The sequence below is a fragment of the Brassica napus genome, chromosome A3 (genome assembly GCF_020379485.1).
Source record: "Brassica napus cultivar Da-Ae chromosome A3, Da-Ae, whole genome shotgun sequence".
In the NCBI taxonomy this organism is placed as follows: Eukaryota; Viridiplantae; Streptophyta; class Magnoliopsida; order Brassicales; family Brassicaceae; genus Brassica; species Brassica napus.
This window is the reverse complement of record NC_063436.1, coordinates 4853292-4868201: the sequence shown is the minus strand read 5'-3', so window position 1 is coordinate 4868201 and position 14910 is coordinate 4853292. Positions and strand designations below refer to the sequence as shown.

General features: G+C 33.6%; 3 protein-coding genes across 3 annotated transcripts; 1 reads left to right on the top strand and 2 right to left on the bottom strand.

Moving 5' to 3' along the window:
* Positions 1-1435: 1435 nt before the first annotated feature.
* LOC125575590 (transcription factor DIVARICATA-like) lies at positions 1436-2946 on the bottom strand. Its single transcript, XM_048772475.1, has 3 exons — positions 2785-2946; positions 2179-2638; positions 1436-1970 (listed from the first exon to the last, which is right to left on the bottom strand). The coding sequence occupies exons 2-3, from the start codon at positions 2625-2627 to the stop codon at positions 1550-1552; spliced, it is 870 nt and encodes a 289-aa protein (XP_048628432.1). The 5' UTR covers positions 2628-2638; positions 2785-2946; the 3' UTR covers positions 1436-1549.
* Positions 2947-11876: 8930 nt separating this feature from the next.
* BNAC03G12310D lies at positions 11877-13122 on the top strand. The gene is made up of 2 exons (XM_013826942.3): positions 11877-12109; positions 12413-13122. Exons 1-2 carry the CDS (start codon positions 12076-12078, stop codon positions 12865-12867), a joined length of 489 nt encoding a protein of 162 aa, XP_013682396.1. The 5' UTR covers positions 11877-12075; the 3' UTR covers positions 12868-13122.
* Positions 13123-13243: 121 nt separating this feature from the next.
* Positions 13244-14840, bottom strand: LOC106436029 (protein OCTOPUS-like). The gene has a single exon (XM_013876988.3). It carries the CDS (start codon positions 14673-14675, stop codon positions 13359-13361), a length of 1317 nt encoding a protein of 438 aa, XP_013732442.2. The 5' UTR covers positions 14676-14840; the 3' UTR covers positions 13244-13358.
* Positions 14841-14910: the final 70 nt, after the last annotated feature.

The following is a 14910-nucleotide window of genomic DNA, read 5'->3' as shown; positions in this document are numbered from 1 at the left end:
ACATATATTTGGTATTTTTTATTATATATATTTTAAAATTATTTTTATTCAACTATTATGATCCTGATCCGTAATTCAAAGCGCTAGATTTCCTTTATCAGTATTTTTTTATGTTTATTCATTTAAGATAATAACTATATATATATATAAAAGTTTAAGATAAGTTAATTTTATACATGAATTATCTAATTTACTAATGTTAACCCGTTCTACCAACATATTATATTTCTAGCATAAATTTTTAATGTTTGTCAAAATAAAATATATTAATTTATCAATTTAAAATAATTTTATCATATTTAGTTAATTACAATTTTTTATTTTAAAATGATAGATATAACTATAAAATAGTAAAATTTGATATAATGTTTTTCATTTTATAAAAGATAACTGATTATTTGTATAATAAATTTAATATATAATAAAATATATATATTAATGTATAATAACATTAATTTTATTACTAATTACAAAATTAGAGAAAATATTTATATACAATTTTTGATAATATTTATATTTATTTTATTTATACTATATATAAATCCAATTGATCATCTATTGTTTAAATTTAATTATTGATAGCCCAATAAAAATTTCTTGTAGGCCCAAAATTTAAATGATAAAATTAGATATTAAATGTAACATGACTTTCTAGGAATAGGTCCATTAAGTCCATTTTAAAAAAAAATCACACATGAATCAAGGTTGTGACTTCTCTTTTAATATATAAGATATCAAATTTGAGGTAAAGTTACAGAATCCCTAGTAGTTATTTGTAGCAAAACAATGCACTGAACCATAGATAGAATTGAACCCAAACAATCAACAAAATAAATTAGTAAGGATATATATCTTTGGTCATGCAGAGATACAAAACTGGATAACAAATTATTGTCAATAGATTGATTGCATTGTTCTCAAACATTTGTTATAACTTCAAGTGGTTATTCAATGCATAGTTTGGTTGATTGAGACAAACAATATTGAATAATACCATAATGCATGATGCATAAGTTATTCAATAATTAAACGACAACATTTGAATACTAGAGATGACCAATTAAGTTTGTGTCTTTTTGAACCTTTTGCTGCAACTTGTATAACATAAATTTCTTTTTTTTTTTTAATTGTTTTTCATCAATAACTAACACTCGCATACTATTCCATATATCAGACGGTGTGATGTTAGCAACATTGTATGTTGTGCTTTTCATTTTTTTTTTTTCATCAACAACATTGTATGTTGTGCTTTTCATTTCTTCACATCATGTGTTCTTTTTTCTTTTGCAACTTGTAATCATTTGAAAGCCTTTAGGTGTAAACCATTATAATAAAACATTAACGGCTTAACGTTGTAGCTGAGTAGACTAACATTTAACAAATTAACTAAAAATATTAGGTTCACGAAACTTTTACTAACTACTTGAACTTGGAATCAGTGAAAACGAATGGACGTTTATTATACAGTTTTCAAATACGATTGTTCCGTCCATATGAAAAATTTAAGAATCTAACTCACACCCTTTAATTAGAGATCTATCACCACTCATTATAACTGATACATTGTGTTCTGCGCGTCGTAGCAAGAATCTGCGGTGTTAAACGGCCCTAGCAGAGCCTGACCATAAGAGTGAACGCCACTAATAGCGTTTCCAATCGTTATGTTGAAAGTGTCTGCATGCGTTCCATTGTTGTTCGTTTGGCTCCACGGAAACGCGGCTAGTCTTGAACGCTGCTCTCGTGCAACGATGGAGCTCTTGTTGGTCTCCAAAGAAGCTTCGTCTTGGAGATTCACAGTGGTTATGTCGTGTATGCTTGCTCGTCTCTTGTCCTTGCCGCCGGAATGTTGCCGGATAAAGTATTTTTGGGCGTGACTAGCGACTTGTGTTGGCGTTCGCGTTATCACAAAGTTTCTAGATATGTTCCTCCAATCTCCTTTACCGTATTTCTTCAAACCCATTAGAAATAGCCTGAATATATTGTCACAAATATTTAATCCAAAGATAATTTTAATAAAGTTATATACATTACAATTTACAAATAATATAAAGATGTAACTTGGTCAATTCAGGTTTCATAATGATGAATGCTTATAATATAGTGGAAAATTTGTATAAAATAATCTTAAATCTGGTTTAATTTCAATTCGGAGTAAACCGGAAAAGGACAGATGCTTACTTGTGTTCTTCTTCCGTCCAAGGAACACCTTTCTTCCGCTCCAACTCCGGCGATCTACCAGCCGGCAACCGTTTGTTACCAACCGGATGACCCGGTTTGAAACCGTTACATCCGCCGTCGCCGGTCCAGTCAAGAGTGAAAGGGGAGGTGATGTAACCGGGAACAGGGATTAAACCGGCTTCGATGCTGCTGAGGTCAGCTTCCAGGTCGTTATACTGTTTGATGACGTCACTCACGGTCTTCCCCGGAATCGCCGCCGCTACTTTCTGCCACCGGTCAGGAGTGTTGTCGTCGTAAACTGCCAGAGCATTCTCGAACGCCTTGTTCTCAGCTACCGTCCACGTGGCGGCATCGGGAGAAGCTGCCAAGGGGACGTTGCTCTCTGTCTCCTCCATGAGCCAGTTGCCACCGGACACGTGAGACGTCGTCGCCGGTCTCAGAATCTCCATGGTTGCAAAAACTATAAACCAGCTCTGTTTTCTTTTTTCTTGTTTTTATATGAAATAATCATAGAAAGAACTCAAGAATCACTGTCAAATGATACTTCATATTTATTTTGACTAGAGAGCTCATCAGAAATCTTTGAAATATATTGCTTAGACCCACCTTCAAGGAATCTAGAAAAGCTTCAACCTTTTTTGAGAAAAAAAAGAATGGAGAAAATCTAGGCAAGATCTGGGTAGTGAGTCCAAAGGGAGTTTTTTTCTGGATAGCTTTGAGATTTTGCAGAAGAAAGAAAATGAATCTATTGGTTTTCCAGATTTGGTGGAACTAAAGCATGCGTGGGTTTTAAGTAGCAGAGATAGGGGTGGGCGTTCGGGTACCCGTTCGGGTTCGGATCGGGTATTTCGGATTTTCGGATATTTCGGTATAGAGGTGTAGAACCCGTTCGGGTATTTCTGTACTTCGGGTCGGGTTCGGGTATTTTAAGTTCGGTTTCGGTTATTTCGGATCGGGTTCGGATATTTAGATTTTGAAGAAAAAAAAATGAAAATTTTCATTTCTCAAATTTCTTGTATTTAAATATATAACTTTTCACTTAACTATTTTTTATTTTTAATAGATTGCATGGTTAATAGATTTGGACATAACATTTTCAAACTAAAAAGACATTAATTTGGTTATTGTTTTTAAATTTTGGATGTAACTTTTTGTTAATTGCTGAAATAAAAAGTTTGACATGCATTTTAAGCGAATAGCAAATCATCTTCTACGTAATTGTATGTATATCATATGAACTTAAAGTATGTGTAGTATCAATATAAATATTTTATATAAAATGAAAGATGTAAACTATAAATATAAGGTTAATTATCATATGTTCGGTTATTTTCGGATATCCATTCGGGTTCGGATATTACCCGTTCGGGTTCGGATATCCAATCTCTCCTAATTCAATACTCGTTCGGATATTTTGCTACTTCGGTTCGGATTTCGGTTCGGGTTTTTCGGATCGGGTTCGGGTGCCACTTCGGATTTCGGGTAAAATGCCCACTCCTAAGCAGAGACTCCAGAGTTGAGATTTGGTGTGGATAATATTTCTCGGGAAAATAAACATATGGCTACAGAAAATGAAAAATAATATTATTAATACAATTGAAGAAGCTACCTTGGAGCTTACCCAATTAGGAAAACTATAACGTGCAATAAGAAGCAAATGAATCCATAAATGGAAAGAAAACTAACACCAGAAACCAATTCTGAAATCTTTCTCTAGTAAAAAAAGAGAGAAGACGCAGAGAAAGTAGGCGATGATTTGGGTTTTTAGGCCATGATTAACTCCGGTCTCTTAAATGAAGTTTTTAGTTTCGACTAAGAGACGATTCTTAGTTTTTAATTAAGGAAAACTAAAAATCATCTTTTAAATAAGAGTTATAAAATACGTTTTTTAGCCGAAAAATATAAAAAAAAAATGTCAAATCATGAGTTAAGAACCCCAAATAAGAGACCGGAGTTAATCATGTTTTTGAGAAATTAAATCTTGGGTGATGCTGTTTTTTTTCTTCTCTAATTATTACAGACAGTAAAAATAATAGATTCTGGTTTTTTTACTCTTATGTACTTTTTGTCACATTACATATGATTTCAGTGTGTACACATCATCACCAAACTAGGTTTCTATTTTTAACCCTGTTTAGTTTACATATTCCCAAACTAATGTAATTATTTCGTTTAGAGATTTTTAAAATTTCTAAACAGTATTTTAAAAAAAACTTTAAATTTAAGTGTTTGTTTTTTATTTTTATCTTGTTAACCAGTTTTACTGTTTAAAACTTTTGTCACCATACATAAAACATCGTTCATCCGCTAATTAGAGGTCACCTTTTTCTTTTAATGCTCTTTCTAATTATTAAAATATGCTGTTATTGTTTGTGTTAAAGTAATCTTATTAAGTTATGGCTACTAATCAGACCCTAAATGTTAGCCGTTGTTGATCTTAATGAAGATAAGTTGTGTTTATGAAAGAAAATAAAAAGAATTGGAAGAATAATTCCGTGACCACTATGATTACAACATAATAATGATGGTGAACACTCATATATTGCGAAATACACAAATAATTGTCACTGAAACCAAAGAAGAAAAATGATTTTATTTATTGAATAAAAATATACGAAGTTGACATTTTCTGGGAGTATACGATGCCTTCTCATAACAATAACAAATTTTCAACATCCTTGTTAAAATAAGTTTCAAAACTTTTTTTTTGAAACACAAAATAATATACTAACTATATTCCAAAGAAAAACATATACGTTACTGACGCTGCTGTACTTTAAATTTTTTATTTGCACTGATTACGTACAACTTTTTATTTATTTCGCAATTTGGGATTTTATGTGTCAGAACAGAAAAAGCAGCCGCCAAATGAACGGTCGAGATCAGCGGTAACTTACATGGCCAAGTTGTACTTAGGGGTCCACGTGAGATGCGCGTTTTGCATTATCATTGGTCGGTCTCTCACTTTAATTGTCTTTTCTTCTGTCTTTAAGATCTCGAGGAATCTGTCTTCTTTATTATGATTTGTTCACGTGGCAGCATTCTATACGTTCGATCTACCCTTACGAGTTCATGCTGAGTATATACGTAAGGTTTTCGGTGGGGCTTTTAACCGGTTTGGTAAAGTTTTATTGCACCTTTACAAGATGTCTACATGGTTACATGGTGAAAATCACTAACCATTTCTCATATTTTTCTCTCTTCGGCAGCAAAAGCTCATTTCATTGTAGTTATGAATGGTTATGAGTCTCATCACCGAGTCTAACACATCAATCACCGTATGTTTGTCATCATGGAGCTCACGATAATCAAACCAATCACCTTTCTAAAAGATTGAAATCTACGATTGAATTTCAAAATGTTCTTCATTGCCGTAAACCCATAAGTGACTTAAGAAGATCTAATTAGATCACCCTTTTGTAAATCAAATTACTTCTGTACATGGTTTGGTGAGATTTACAATCTATATTTATATATTGCATAATTATTGTCCCAATCGTTGACCACAGTGTGAGTTGTTCTCTATTAAAAATGCAATAATGATTTATTTAAATACAATATTTTATGTTTTATATAATGAAGAATCTTGGAACATGTCAAAGAAATTCATTACCCTTTTACCCAAAAAAAAAAAGAAATCAATTACTTATAGAGTTTACTACAACATAGAATTCCTGATATCACGGATCACATTGATATATGTCCTAATTAAGTGTTTAGGGACTAGGGAGTATTAATCAATTAGTTTTAGTCAAATGTTAATACACTTAAAGCCGGTAAGCTTCCTTACGTGACCGGTAATGGTACCGTACCATACCGTACTTGTGTATATTATATCACATTAATCCAATTCAAAATGTTTATAGCATTTTTTCGATGGAACTAAAGGAACGTTTTCAAGCATTTTATCTTTCATATATTCTTTGTGAGGATAACACAACGTAACAACCAAATGTTCGCTAGGTAAGAGTATTAGATTTTTGAATTGATAATTGTTTTTTGTTGTTCTAAAATGACTTGTTGATACATAAAAAAAAATGTTTATAGTCACCTTGGTCACCTTGGTCGTATAATAAGCTTCTTGACTCAAGGGGAATTATTTTTCCTTGGATCAGGAAGCGGGTTCAAAACGGAGAAACCACCTATTTTTGGTCATCGAACTGGTCCCCATTTGGTAAGCTCTCTGACTACCTAGGCACTCGAGCTTCACTGCACTTTCCGGTCTCCGCGACTGCTACGCTTGCTGAACTATGGGAGAATGATGCCTGGATTATACCAAATGCGCGCTCTGACCAGCAACTAGAGGTTTTATCATATATCTCTACCCTCACTTTGAATAATACTCAGGACGAACTCGAATGGTGGCCGGGGAACCAACTACGCTCGAAATTCCAGACTGGAGCAATATACAACCTCCTTCGTCCCCCGACGCCTACGGTAGCTTGGCACAAAGAGGTATGGTTTTCAGGTGGAATACCAAAACATATGTTCCTAGTGTGGTTGATGGTCAGGAACAGATGCCCTACAAGAGATAGAATACTCAGCTGGGGGCTACAAACAGATCCGCACTGTCTTCTCTGTAATGTGGCAAATGAGTCAATTGCACACTGCTTCTTCGACTGTACGTTTGCTTGGGATGTATGGAGGATCATGGCAGCAAAATGTAATTTTGCATCATCACGCCATTGGTCTGACATTCTCCCGCAGCTAAGAAACCACACTTCAAATAAGATTCAAAAGACACTTCTACTCTTATGCTGGCAGGCGACACTCTACACGCTCTGGTCAGAGAGAAACAATCGACTGCACAACGCCCGTTTCACTCCTGCCGACAGATTGGTGAGCCAGATAAGTCTCACGGTAAAGAACAAGATCTCGAGCCTGAGAATCGACAGGCCAAAATTCTCCTCAGCCCTCCTCCAGTTATGGTTCTCTACTTGAAACCCATCCAGCTTTTATCTGATTTCTATTTGTATCTTTTAGATATTTAAGGCCACTTGGCCTACTGAGTTCTCATACTCTGTAAAACATTTTCAGTCTCATGCTTTTAAATAGAAAAATCTTTTTCAAAAAAAAAAAAAAAAAAAAAATCATTTAGATGCCACACAGTAGACATCTCGAGTGATAGTAACGTACGGCTAATATATATGCTTGTAAATTCCATTTCGTATGTATATAATTAGAAGTTTCTCAATTACGTAACATTTTTAACTCTAATCATCCTACTCTACTTAATACATGCTTTGTAAGTATTCTTATCCAATACACGTTTGAATCATCTATGTCATTGCTTATTGAAAAGGAGTTTAAAGTAATCATATATTATAGGAAAAGAATTAGTTAAATTCTAAAATCTTTCGCGCATGTTTCATATATGAAAAGTGCTAAATCAATTTATGTTTGAGGTGTGGTCATGCAAGATTGCCACAAAGAAAAAGTATATCACTTTCAGAATATATGTAGGGTTATTGAGCATATTAACGATATAATCTAGTTTATTATCATAAAGTATGCTTACATATAGTTACCGTATTCAAAATATATAAAAAATATTTTCTATTCAATGGCCCTTTGGACGTTCCAGGAGCTATATGTAGGGGAAGGTCTGAATGTTGGGGATACATGTCAATAATTGAATATATTTTTTGCCATTTCTGGTACAACTAATACTCTCCAAACATTTAATATTAAGTTTTTCAAGTTAAATACTCTTTTACTCATTTGAACACTTGAGTATTATTTCAAACAAGGAATAAGTCAGAAAACTGTTTAAGCAGAAAACTATAAGGTTTAAGTGCACCAAGGGACAAACGTCTTGCGAACTGGATGAAACAGCCAAAGTCTTTTGGAATCGATTCCCTGGCATTTTTTTCTCTTAATAAACTATTATGATTATTTTCATGGAAATTGTGATTCCAGTTAAGCTATATATATACATGCATAACCGATTCTGAACTTTTGAGACAAACAATTTAGTAAAGATTTTAATAAATATTTTTTTTTTGCTTAATTTAGAGGTCTATGTTCTATATAGTAACTCAATTTTTTGGAGATTTAAAGCCAATATTAGATTTGGCTATACCTAGAACTGGCTCTGTATACAATATACACCACTAAACAACTTTAAAGAACACCGACGACCGATCGAACCTTTTGATTTTGCTAAAGAGGATCCGTGACATTGTCCGTCGAGCACCGTATGGGTTTCATTTTCTTATTTTCTGCTGGATAAATCTAATTGCCAAGTTGCAACGGAAATTAATAGTTAAAAAGAAAAGAAATAGAAGCCTAGCATAAGAATAACGTTTTATGAACTAGTTTATTATATAAAATGTCCGATCTTCCAAATTTTTTTACATGCAAATTATTGTAACATGCACCTTATAGGTACTAAGTATAAACTAAAATTACCAAAAAAAAAGAAGTCCTAACACTGGAAAGATCGGTGTGTGTAGGAAGCAGTGACAGGTCACGGCCCGTGACCGTTGTCGACGACGAATGCCATCTTTAGTCCCCTAGTTGTATGGATTTCCAAGTGACAATGCACGAATCATACCCTTATAATATTTAACAAACAAAAAACATATAATTAGCGTAAACTTCAGCAAGTTGGACCGAATATTTCGATAAATAATACGCTACACGATTATAAAACGAAATAAATTATTCGTTATCGAAAAGGACTAACTGTTTGACAAAAGTAATGCATAACCAACACCTTTTATATGCAAAAAACACCTCATCATCTAACTAAACCCACCCACACTTGCTCTGTAGTTTTGAATATGATTAATCAAAAGTGTATATAAACTTGTGCTGAACCTATGAACTTGCTAGCAAGTGTATAACTAAAAACAACTACAAGTGATTGCTCAAAAAAAAAAAAAAAAAAACAACGACAAGTGATACTCTGTTGCGTTCTGTTTATATCTACGTATAGCATTTAATTTTTCCCAACAAATTCGTAAGCTTAACCGTCTTAAGTGAAATATATTTATTCACTGGATATTGAACTAATCCCAAGCAAACGGTTATGACTTAATATAAACTAGAGTTTATATTTTCATTTTATAAATATTTAATTTTGATATTATTATATAAATTTAAATATACAATTTATATTTTAGTGTTATGTATTTTATAACTCTTTAATTTTTTTGTTTAGGTTTTTTATTACTTTATTAATATAGGGGTTTGTTTTATACATTTTACCTTTTTATTATGTTTTAGAGTTTTCATAATTTGAAATAATCAAATAAAAAATATTCTTCAACATATGATTTTTGAAAATATATAGCTGTAGAAATAAAATTTTATCATATGTTAATAACTTCATTTGTATAAAAAAATATGACATGATTAACAAATTTGAACCCGTTTTAGTGGTAAATGATAATTTATTTAAATGAAAGGATTATATTATTTAATTACGAAATTAATTAATGCAATATTTAATAAAAAAATATTTAAAAATTTAGTAGGATTTTGTTAGATTTTTCTCAATAGATTTGTTATAACTGAAAATAAAATTCAAATCTATAGTTAAAATTAAATTATTATTAATATTTCTATTAATTGTTATGTCATATTATGTGATTAATGAAATGGTCATAGTAGACTTCTAAATAGTAGATAAAAATTGTACTTCTCTTTTAATAGAGAAGATATAAGAAAGCATATTCCTTCACAACAAACGTGATTTAACATAAAAGAGATTTAAGTAATATATAAGGGACTTGGACCAATCCACTAATTGCCAATTAGTTTTAAGTTGAAAACTTAGGAAACTTATCATGGTATCAGAGCAGGTCCAATATCCTGACCCATTAATCTGGCCCAGAGAGTGATCCGATCATCCTGTTAGCTGATGACCCATAGAAGATTCAGTTCCGTCGAGATCGGTAGAAAATAAAGCATGATTTCGGAGGGGGTATGATGGATTCTGCGAGATTAATGGTTATACACACTATTATCTCGAGTGAAGGTATTGAAGAGAAGATCCCACATCGGAAATGTGAAAAGGATTTGAGTAATATATAAAGGACTTGAGTCAATTCCCTAATAGCCAATTGGACTTTTAGACTTAAAAAAAGAGAGACTTTTAGACCAATTCAACTATTCAAGTCACACCACATCTTGAACACATTCGTCTAAAATGTAGTAACAATTTACAAATATAATTTAATATAGCTAGCTACATATACACATAGATATAAGTATATATAACTATCACTTAAAATACTAGTTTATATATTGTACAAAACGTCTTATGCTTCGAACTGCAGGAATCTTTTTTAAGATATAGTTTATAAACCTAATATAAAACTGTGTTTGAATATTTAATTTAATTTGATGTGAAATTGAAAAGGTATATAAATAGTGCCCCATAAGTTATAAAATTGATAAAAGTATATGGTCATCTACTCATTGACATTTGACATGGAACTTCAATCATTCGTCTGAAAGGTGAGCTACAAGCCTACAAGCTACTTTAAAATTATATAGCGCAATTATCAATATTAGCACATTTTGAAGTTTATGTCTCAAAAAAAGCACTAGAATGAGAAAGTCACAAAAATGACATTCATTAAAGAGTAAAATATCCCTAATACTCTTGGTTTAAAATTAAATAAACAAACAAAAATAAATAAAAATAAATAAAATAAAAATAAAAAAATGAAAAAAAGAAATTTTTTTTATAGTTTCAGATTCGAAATTTTTCTAATTTTTTTTGAAATTTTTTTTTTTATTTTTGTTTTCAAATTTTCTTTTTATAATTTAAAAATACTTTTTGAAACTGTTTTTAAATTTTTTATTTTTTATTTTAATATTTATTTTTTATAAAATTTTAAACCCTAATTCCAAAACCCCACCCCTTAACTCTAAACCCTAAGGTTTGGATTAATTAACCCAAATGGTATAAATGTATATTTACCTCTTTAATGAAACTTATTTTTGTGACTTTGAACCTTGAGTGCTACTTTGGGAACAAAAACTTGGTTTGATGTTATCCTAGTCTTTTTCTCATTTATATATACATCTCATCTAATTCAATTATATAAAGGGCAATTGTCAATAATAACACCTTTTGAAGTTTATGTCTCAAAAATAGCACTAGAAGGAGAATGTCACAAAAATGACATTCATTAAAGGGTAAAATATCTCTAATACTCTTGGTTTAAAATTAAATAAACAAACAAAAATAAATAAAATAAAAATAAAAAAAATGAAAATTTTTTTTTTTTATAGTTTCAGATTATATGCTTTCAGATTCGAAATTTTTATAATTTTTTTTTGAAATTTTTTTTTCGAATTTTTATTTTAATTTTTTTCAAATTTTCTTTTTATAATTTAAAAATACTTTTGAAACTGATTTTAAAATTTTTATTTTTTATTTTAGTATTTATTTTTCATAAAATTTTAAACCCTAATTCCAAAAACCCACCCATTAACTCTAAACTCTAAGGTTTGGATTAATTAACCCAATGGGTATAAGTGTATATTTACCTCTTTAATGAAACCTATTTTTGTGACTTTGAACCTTGAGTGCTACTTTGGGAACAAAAATTTGGTTTGGTGCTATCCTAATCTTTTTCTCTTATATAAATTCTCTCCAAAACAAAAACAAAAATACGGTGATTATTCACAAAATTAATTTCATAAACTGGAGACTAGACTAGACAGTGCATCGTATTGGATTCAATGCTACTAAACAAGGCCACATGTCCAAACCACTACGTAAACGAAAAGGCCTAAAACAAAGTTATCAAGTCCAATATCTCTAATACGACAGCGTTTCACTTGAGCGTTTCTGTGTTAGTCTGATGTCGCTGAGCTCAGCTCGTTGATCATCGTGCAGAAGCTTGGTCCTCGACTCCTAGCTTTTCGGAGAAGAAGATGGTGCGGAAACAGTTTCAACAAGCTAAAACGGGTAAGATTTCTCTTCCATCCTTGACTTATTTCCCGATCTAATCTGCCTATGTCTACTGTCTTGTTCCCTTATTATGTACTTAGGATGAAACTCATGGGGTTAGATCCCTAAAATTACAATCCGTTATTCGTTTATATCACTGGGAATTGTGGGTTTTGTCAAAGGTTTAAGCTTTTACTTTTTTTGTGTGATCTAAGTTTATGGTGGCATGTAAGCTGTTCGATGAAATGCCTGAACGAAATCATGTAACCTCATTTTTTATTCTGATTGGTTGTTTTGTGTGTATGTGTGGGTGTGTGACAGGAGTAGAGGCTTTGAAAGCAATGGACGCAAACAAGTACCTGAAGAAGGTTGGATTAGGGCGTGACGATATGTTCTTTTGGAAACAAGTGGGGAAAGCATTGCTATGCACCTACACAATCTTTGGCATGGCGTGGCTATACAACGAAACGTCTCCTTTAGGGTGGTGGACGCTGAAGCCGAGACCAAAAGAGGAGAGAGAGTTGGCTCATTTGTATGAGCGGCGTGAGTTTCCTTATCCAGGTGATACAGAGGCGATGGAGGATTTTGTTGCAAAGGGAGGGATGATCGGGACGGCTATTGGGCCTAAAGGGGTTGTTGAGTCTGAAGGCGAAGGTGATAATTACCAGAAAGAGATGGAGAAGAAGAAGTTTGACAAAGAGGCTCAGAAACTGTGGCTGAGGATGAGGAACGAGGTTATGACTGAGCTTCAGGAGAAAGGGTATGATCTTGAGTAAGGTACAAAATGGTTGTGATACAATAAATTTGCGTAAATTAGCTGTGTGTAGATTCAACCATTGGTGCAAGTATCTCTACCAACATCCTATTAGATTGTAGAGGAAAGTACAAAACTTTATATGACCCATTTGTGTTCTACGGTGCCATTGATGTTCTTGCTCTTGTCCTTTGTTGTTGGCTTGATTCATCTAAACCCTTTGGAATATAACTTGATGCTTTATGCACTCGTATTCAATACCTTGAGATTGAAACTATTGTTTTTTATTAGTCTAGGAACTGTTGTATTGATCAGACCCAACACAACCACATCTGTATTGAACTCTTGAGAGGGTTGAAGAACTTAAAAAGTGGAAGGAAAGGGGAGACCGAACAAGATGGGCATAAGATCTTACTTCATATATATACAGAACAATACAGATAATAAGTAACATACATGGTAATGGATGGCTAATTACAACACAATATTTAATATAATACATCAGAGATCAGACTAATGAATCAGCCTACTTTTCCCAGAGTTGCTTGTTGTTTGGCTCTTTAATGGCGTCAAGTAGAATCTAACCATATTGTTTCTGAGGTTATCTGGCGAGTAACTCTCAAGCTTAGCATCTCTCTGAAGAAGATGATCCGCTTTGCCTTCAATGCCATGAAAGAATCCGTCATCGCACGAGTTTCTTCTTCTTCTTACAGACTCAACGCCAGTAACAGAACCATGAAACAGACCATCACAAGAGCTTCTTCCACCTTGAAAGCCATCAGCAATAGAAGCACCATGAAACATGCCATCACAGGACTTCCTTGCGCTAACGCTGTAGCTTCTCATGAGTTTCTCGCTAACATCACCGTTGCTTTCTCCTTTAACCACTCTCCTAAGCTTCAGCAAAGACTCAACAAAAGGACCCTCCATGGCATCGGTCTTGTTTTCCTTCTTCACCGCATCAGTCTTCCTCTGAATCAAACCCCAAAGATTCCATCCTTTGGGCCATTTCTTTCCACTCTTCTTCACCTCACCAGCAGCAACACAATCAACGCCTTTAGAAGCTAACTCTAAGCTCTTCGGTTTGATGGAATACCAATCTGAATCCCTCAGTTCCCTCTCAGTAACAAGCAACTTCGCTCCATGAAACAAACCAACACCTTCAGGTGACAACTCACCTTTCAACTCATCAACCTTTAGCATTCCATGTCTCGTTGATCGATCAAAGCTTCTTCTCCTTCGTGAATCCAAGTAGTAATCCCTTGTCTGAGCTGTCCCCCCAGGATCCTTCTCCTCTTCAGTCACAGCTGATAAAGGAACCACCAGCTTTGGATATGTCTTTCCGGTTAAGCATCCGTCCCATGACGCTCTAGCTTCCTCGAAATGGATTCCACCTGCCTCTAGAGATAACCTTGGATCTACATCACATGAGCTACGTCTAAGACTTGTTTCTTGATTGTTTCCATTCATAGGAAGTTTGAGTGAAAGCTTCTTAAGCGTTCTGGTGAGAACCGAAGCGACGTCGTTCTTCTTGATCTGGTGAGCTTTTGATTCAAGATCTATAAACTCCTTCATCGTCTTCTTCTCCTCTCCATCTTCCGTTTCTTCTTCTTCCAAGAGCCTCCTACTGGCTCTACCTTGTTCTTCTTCTGCGGCGGAAGCGTCACGAACACGGCGGAACTCAGGGACTTGATCGGAAGAGAGAGCTTCGATGGTGGAGAGGCGTTCGCGGAGACAGGCGGCACATAGGCCGGCGGTGGGTTTGGAAGTGGGGTGACGGTGGCAGACGGAGGAGTGACGACGGCGACGTCGCTGGGTTCGGTGGGTCATGGCTAATAAGGGATCAGGGAGGGGTGGTTCAGTGGAATGGAAGAGAGTGGAGTTGAATGGGTCAGAGAGACATGTCTAGGATCTCGAGAAAACAGAGAGATGAGTTGCGTTTCGTTGTCAACACTTTAACCTTTTTCGTTTTTAGCTGTCCCTTTTTAGTGCGTGTTAATACGTATTTATAATTTTATATTAAATTCTGTACTTTAATTCGTGCGTTATTTATTTTCTTAAAAAT

Bases quoted from the DNA above. Each gene is read 5' to 3' on its own strand.
- BNAC03G12310D (XM_013826942.3), top strand. From the start codon at position 12,076: ATGGTGCGGAAACAGTTTCAACAAGCTAAAACGG. The intron at 12,110-12,412 runs GTAAGATTTCTC...GGTGTGTGACAG, and splicing joins GTTTCAACAAGCTAAAACGG to GAGTAGAGGCTTTGAAAGCA.
- LOC106436029 (XM_013876988.3), bottom strand. From the start codon at position 14,675: ATGACCCACCGAACCCAGCGACGTCGCCGTCGTCACTCCTCCGTCTGC.
- LOC125575590 (XM_048772475.1), bottom strand. From the start codon at position 2,627: ATGGAGATTCTGAGACCGGCGACGACGTCTCACGTGTCCGGTGGCAAC. The intron at 1,971-2,178 runs GTAAGCATCTGT...CAATATATTCAG, and splicing joins TGGACGGAAGAAGAACACAA to GCTATTTCTAATGGGTTTGA.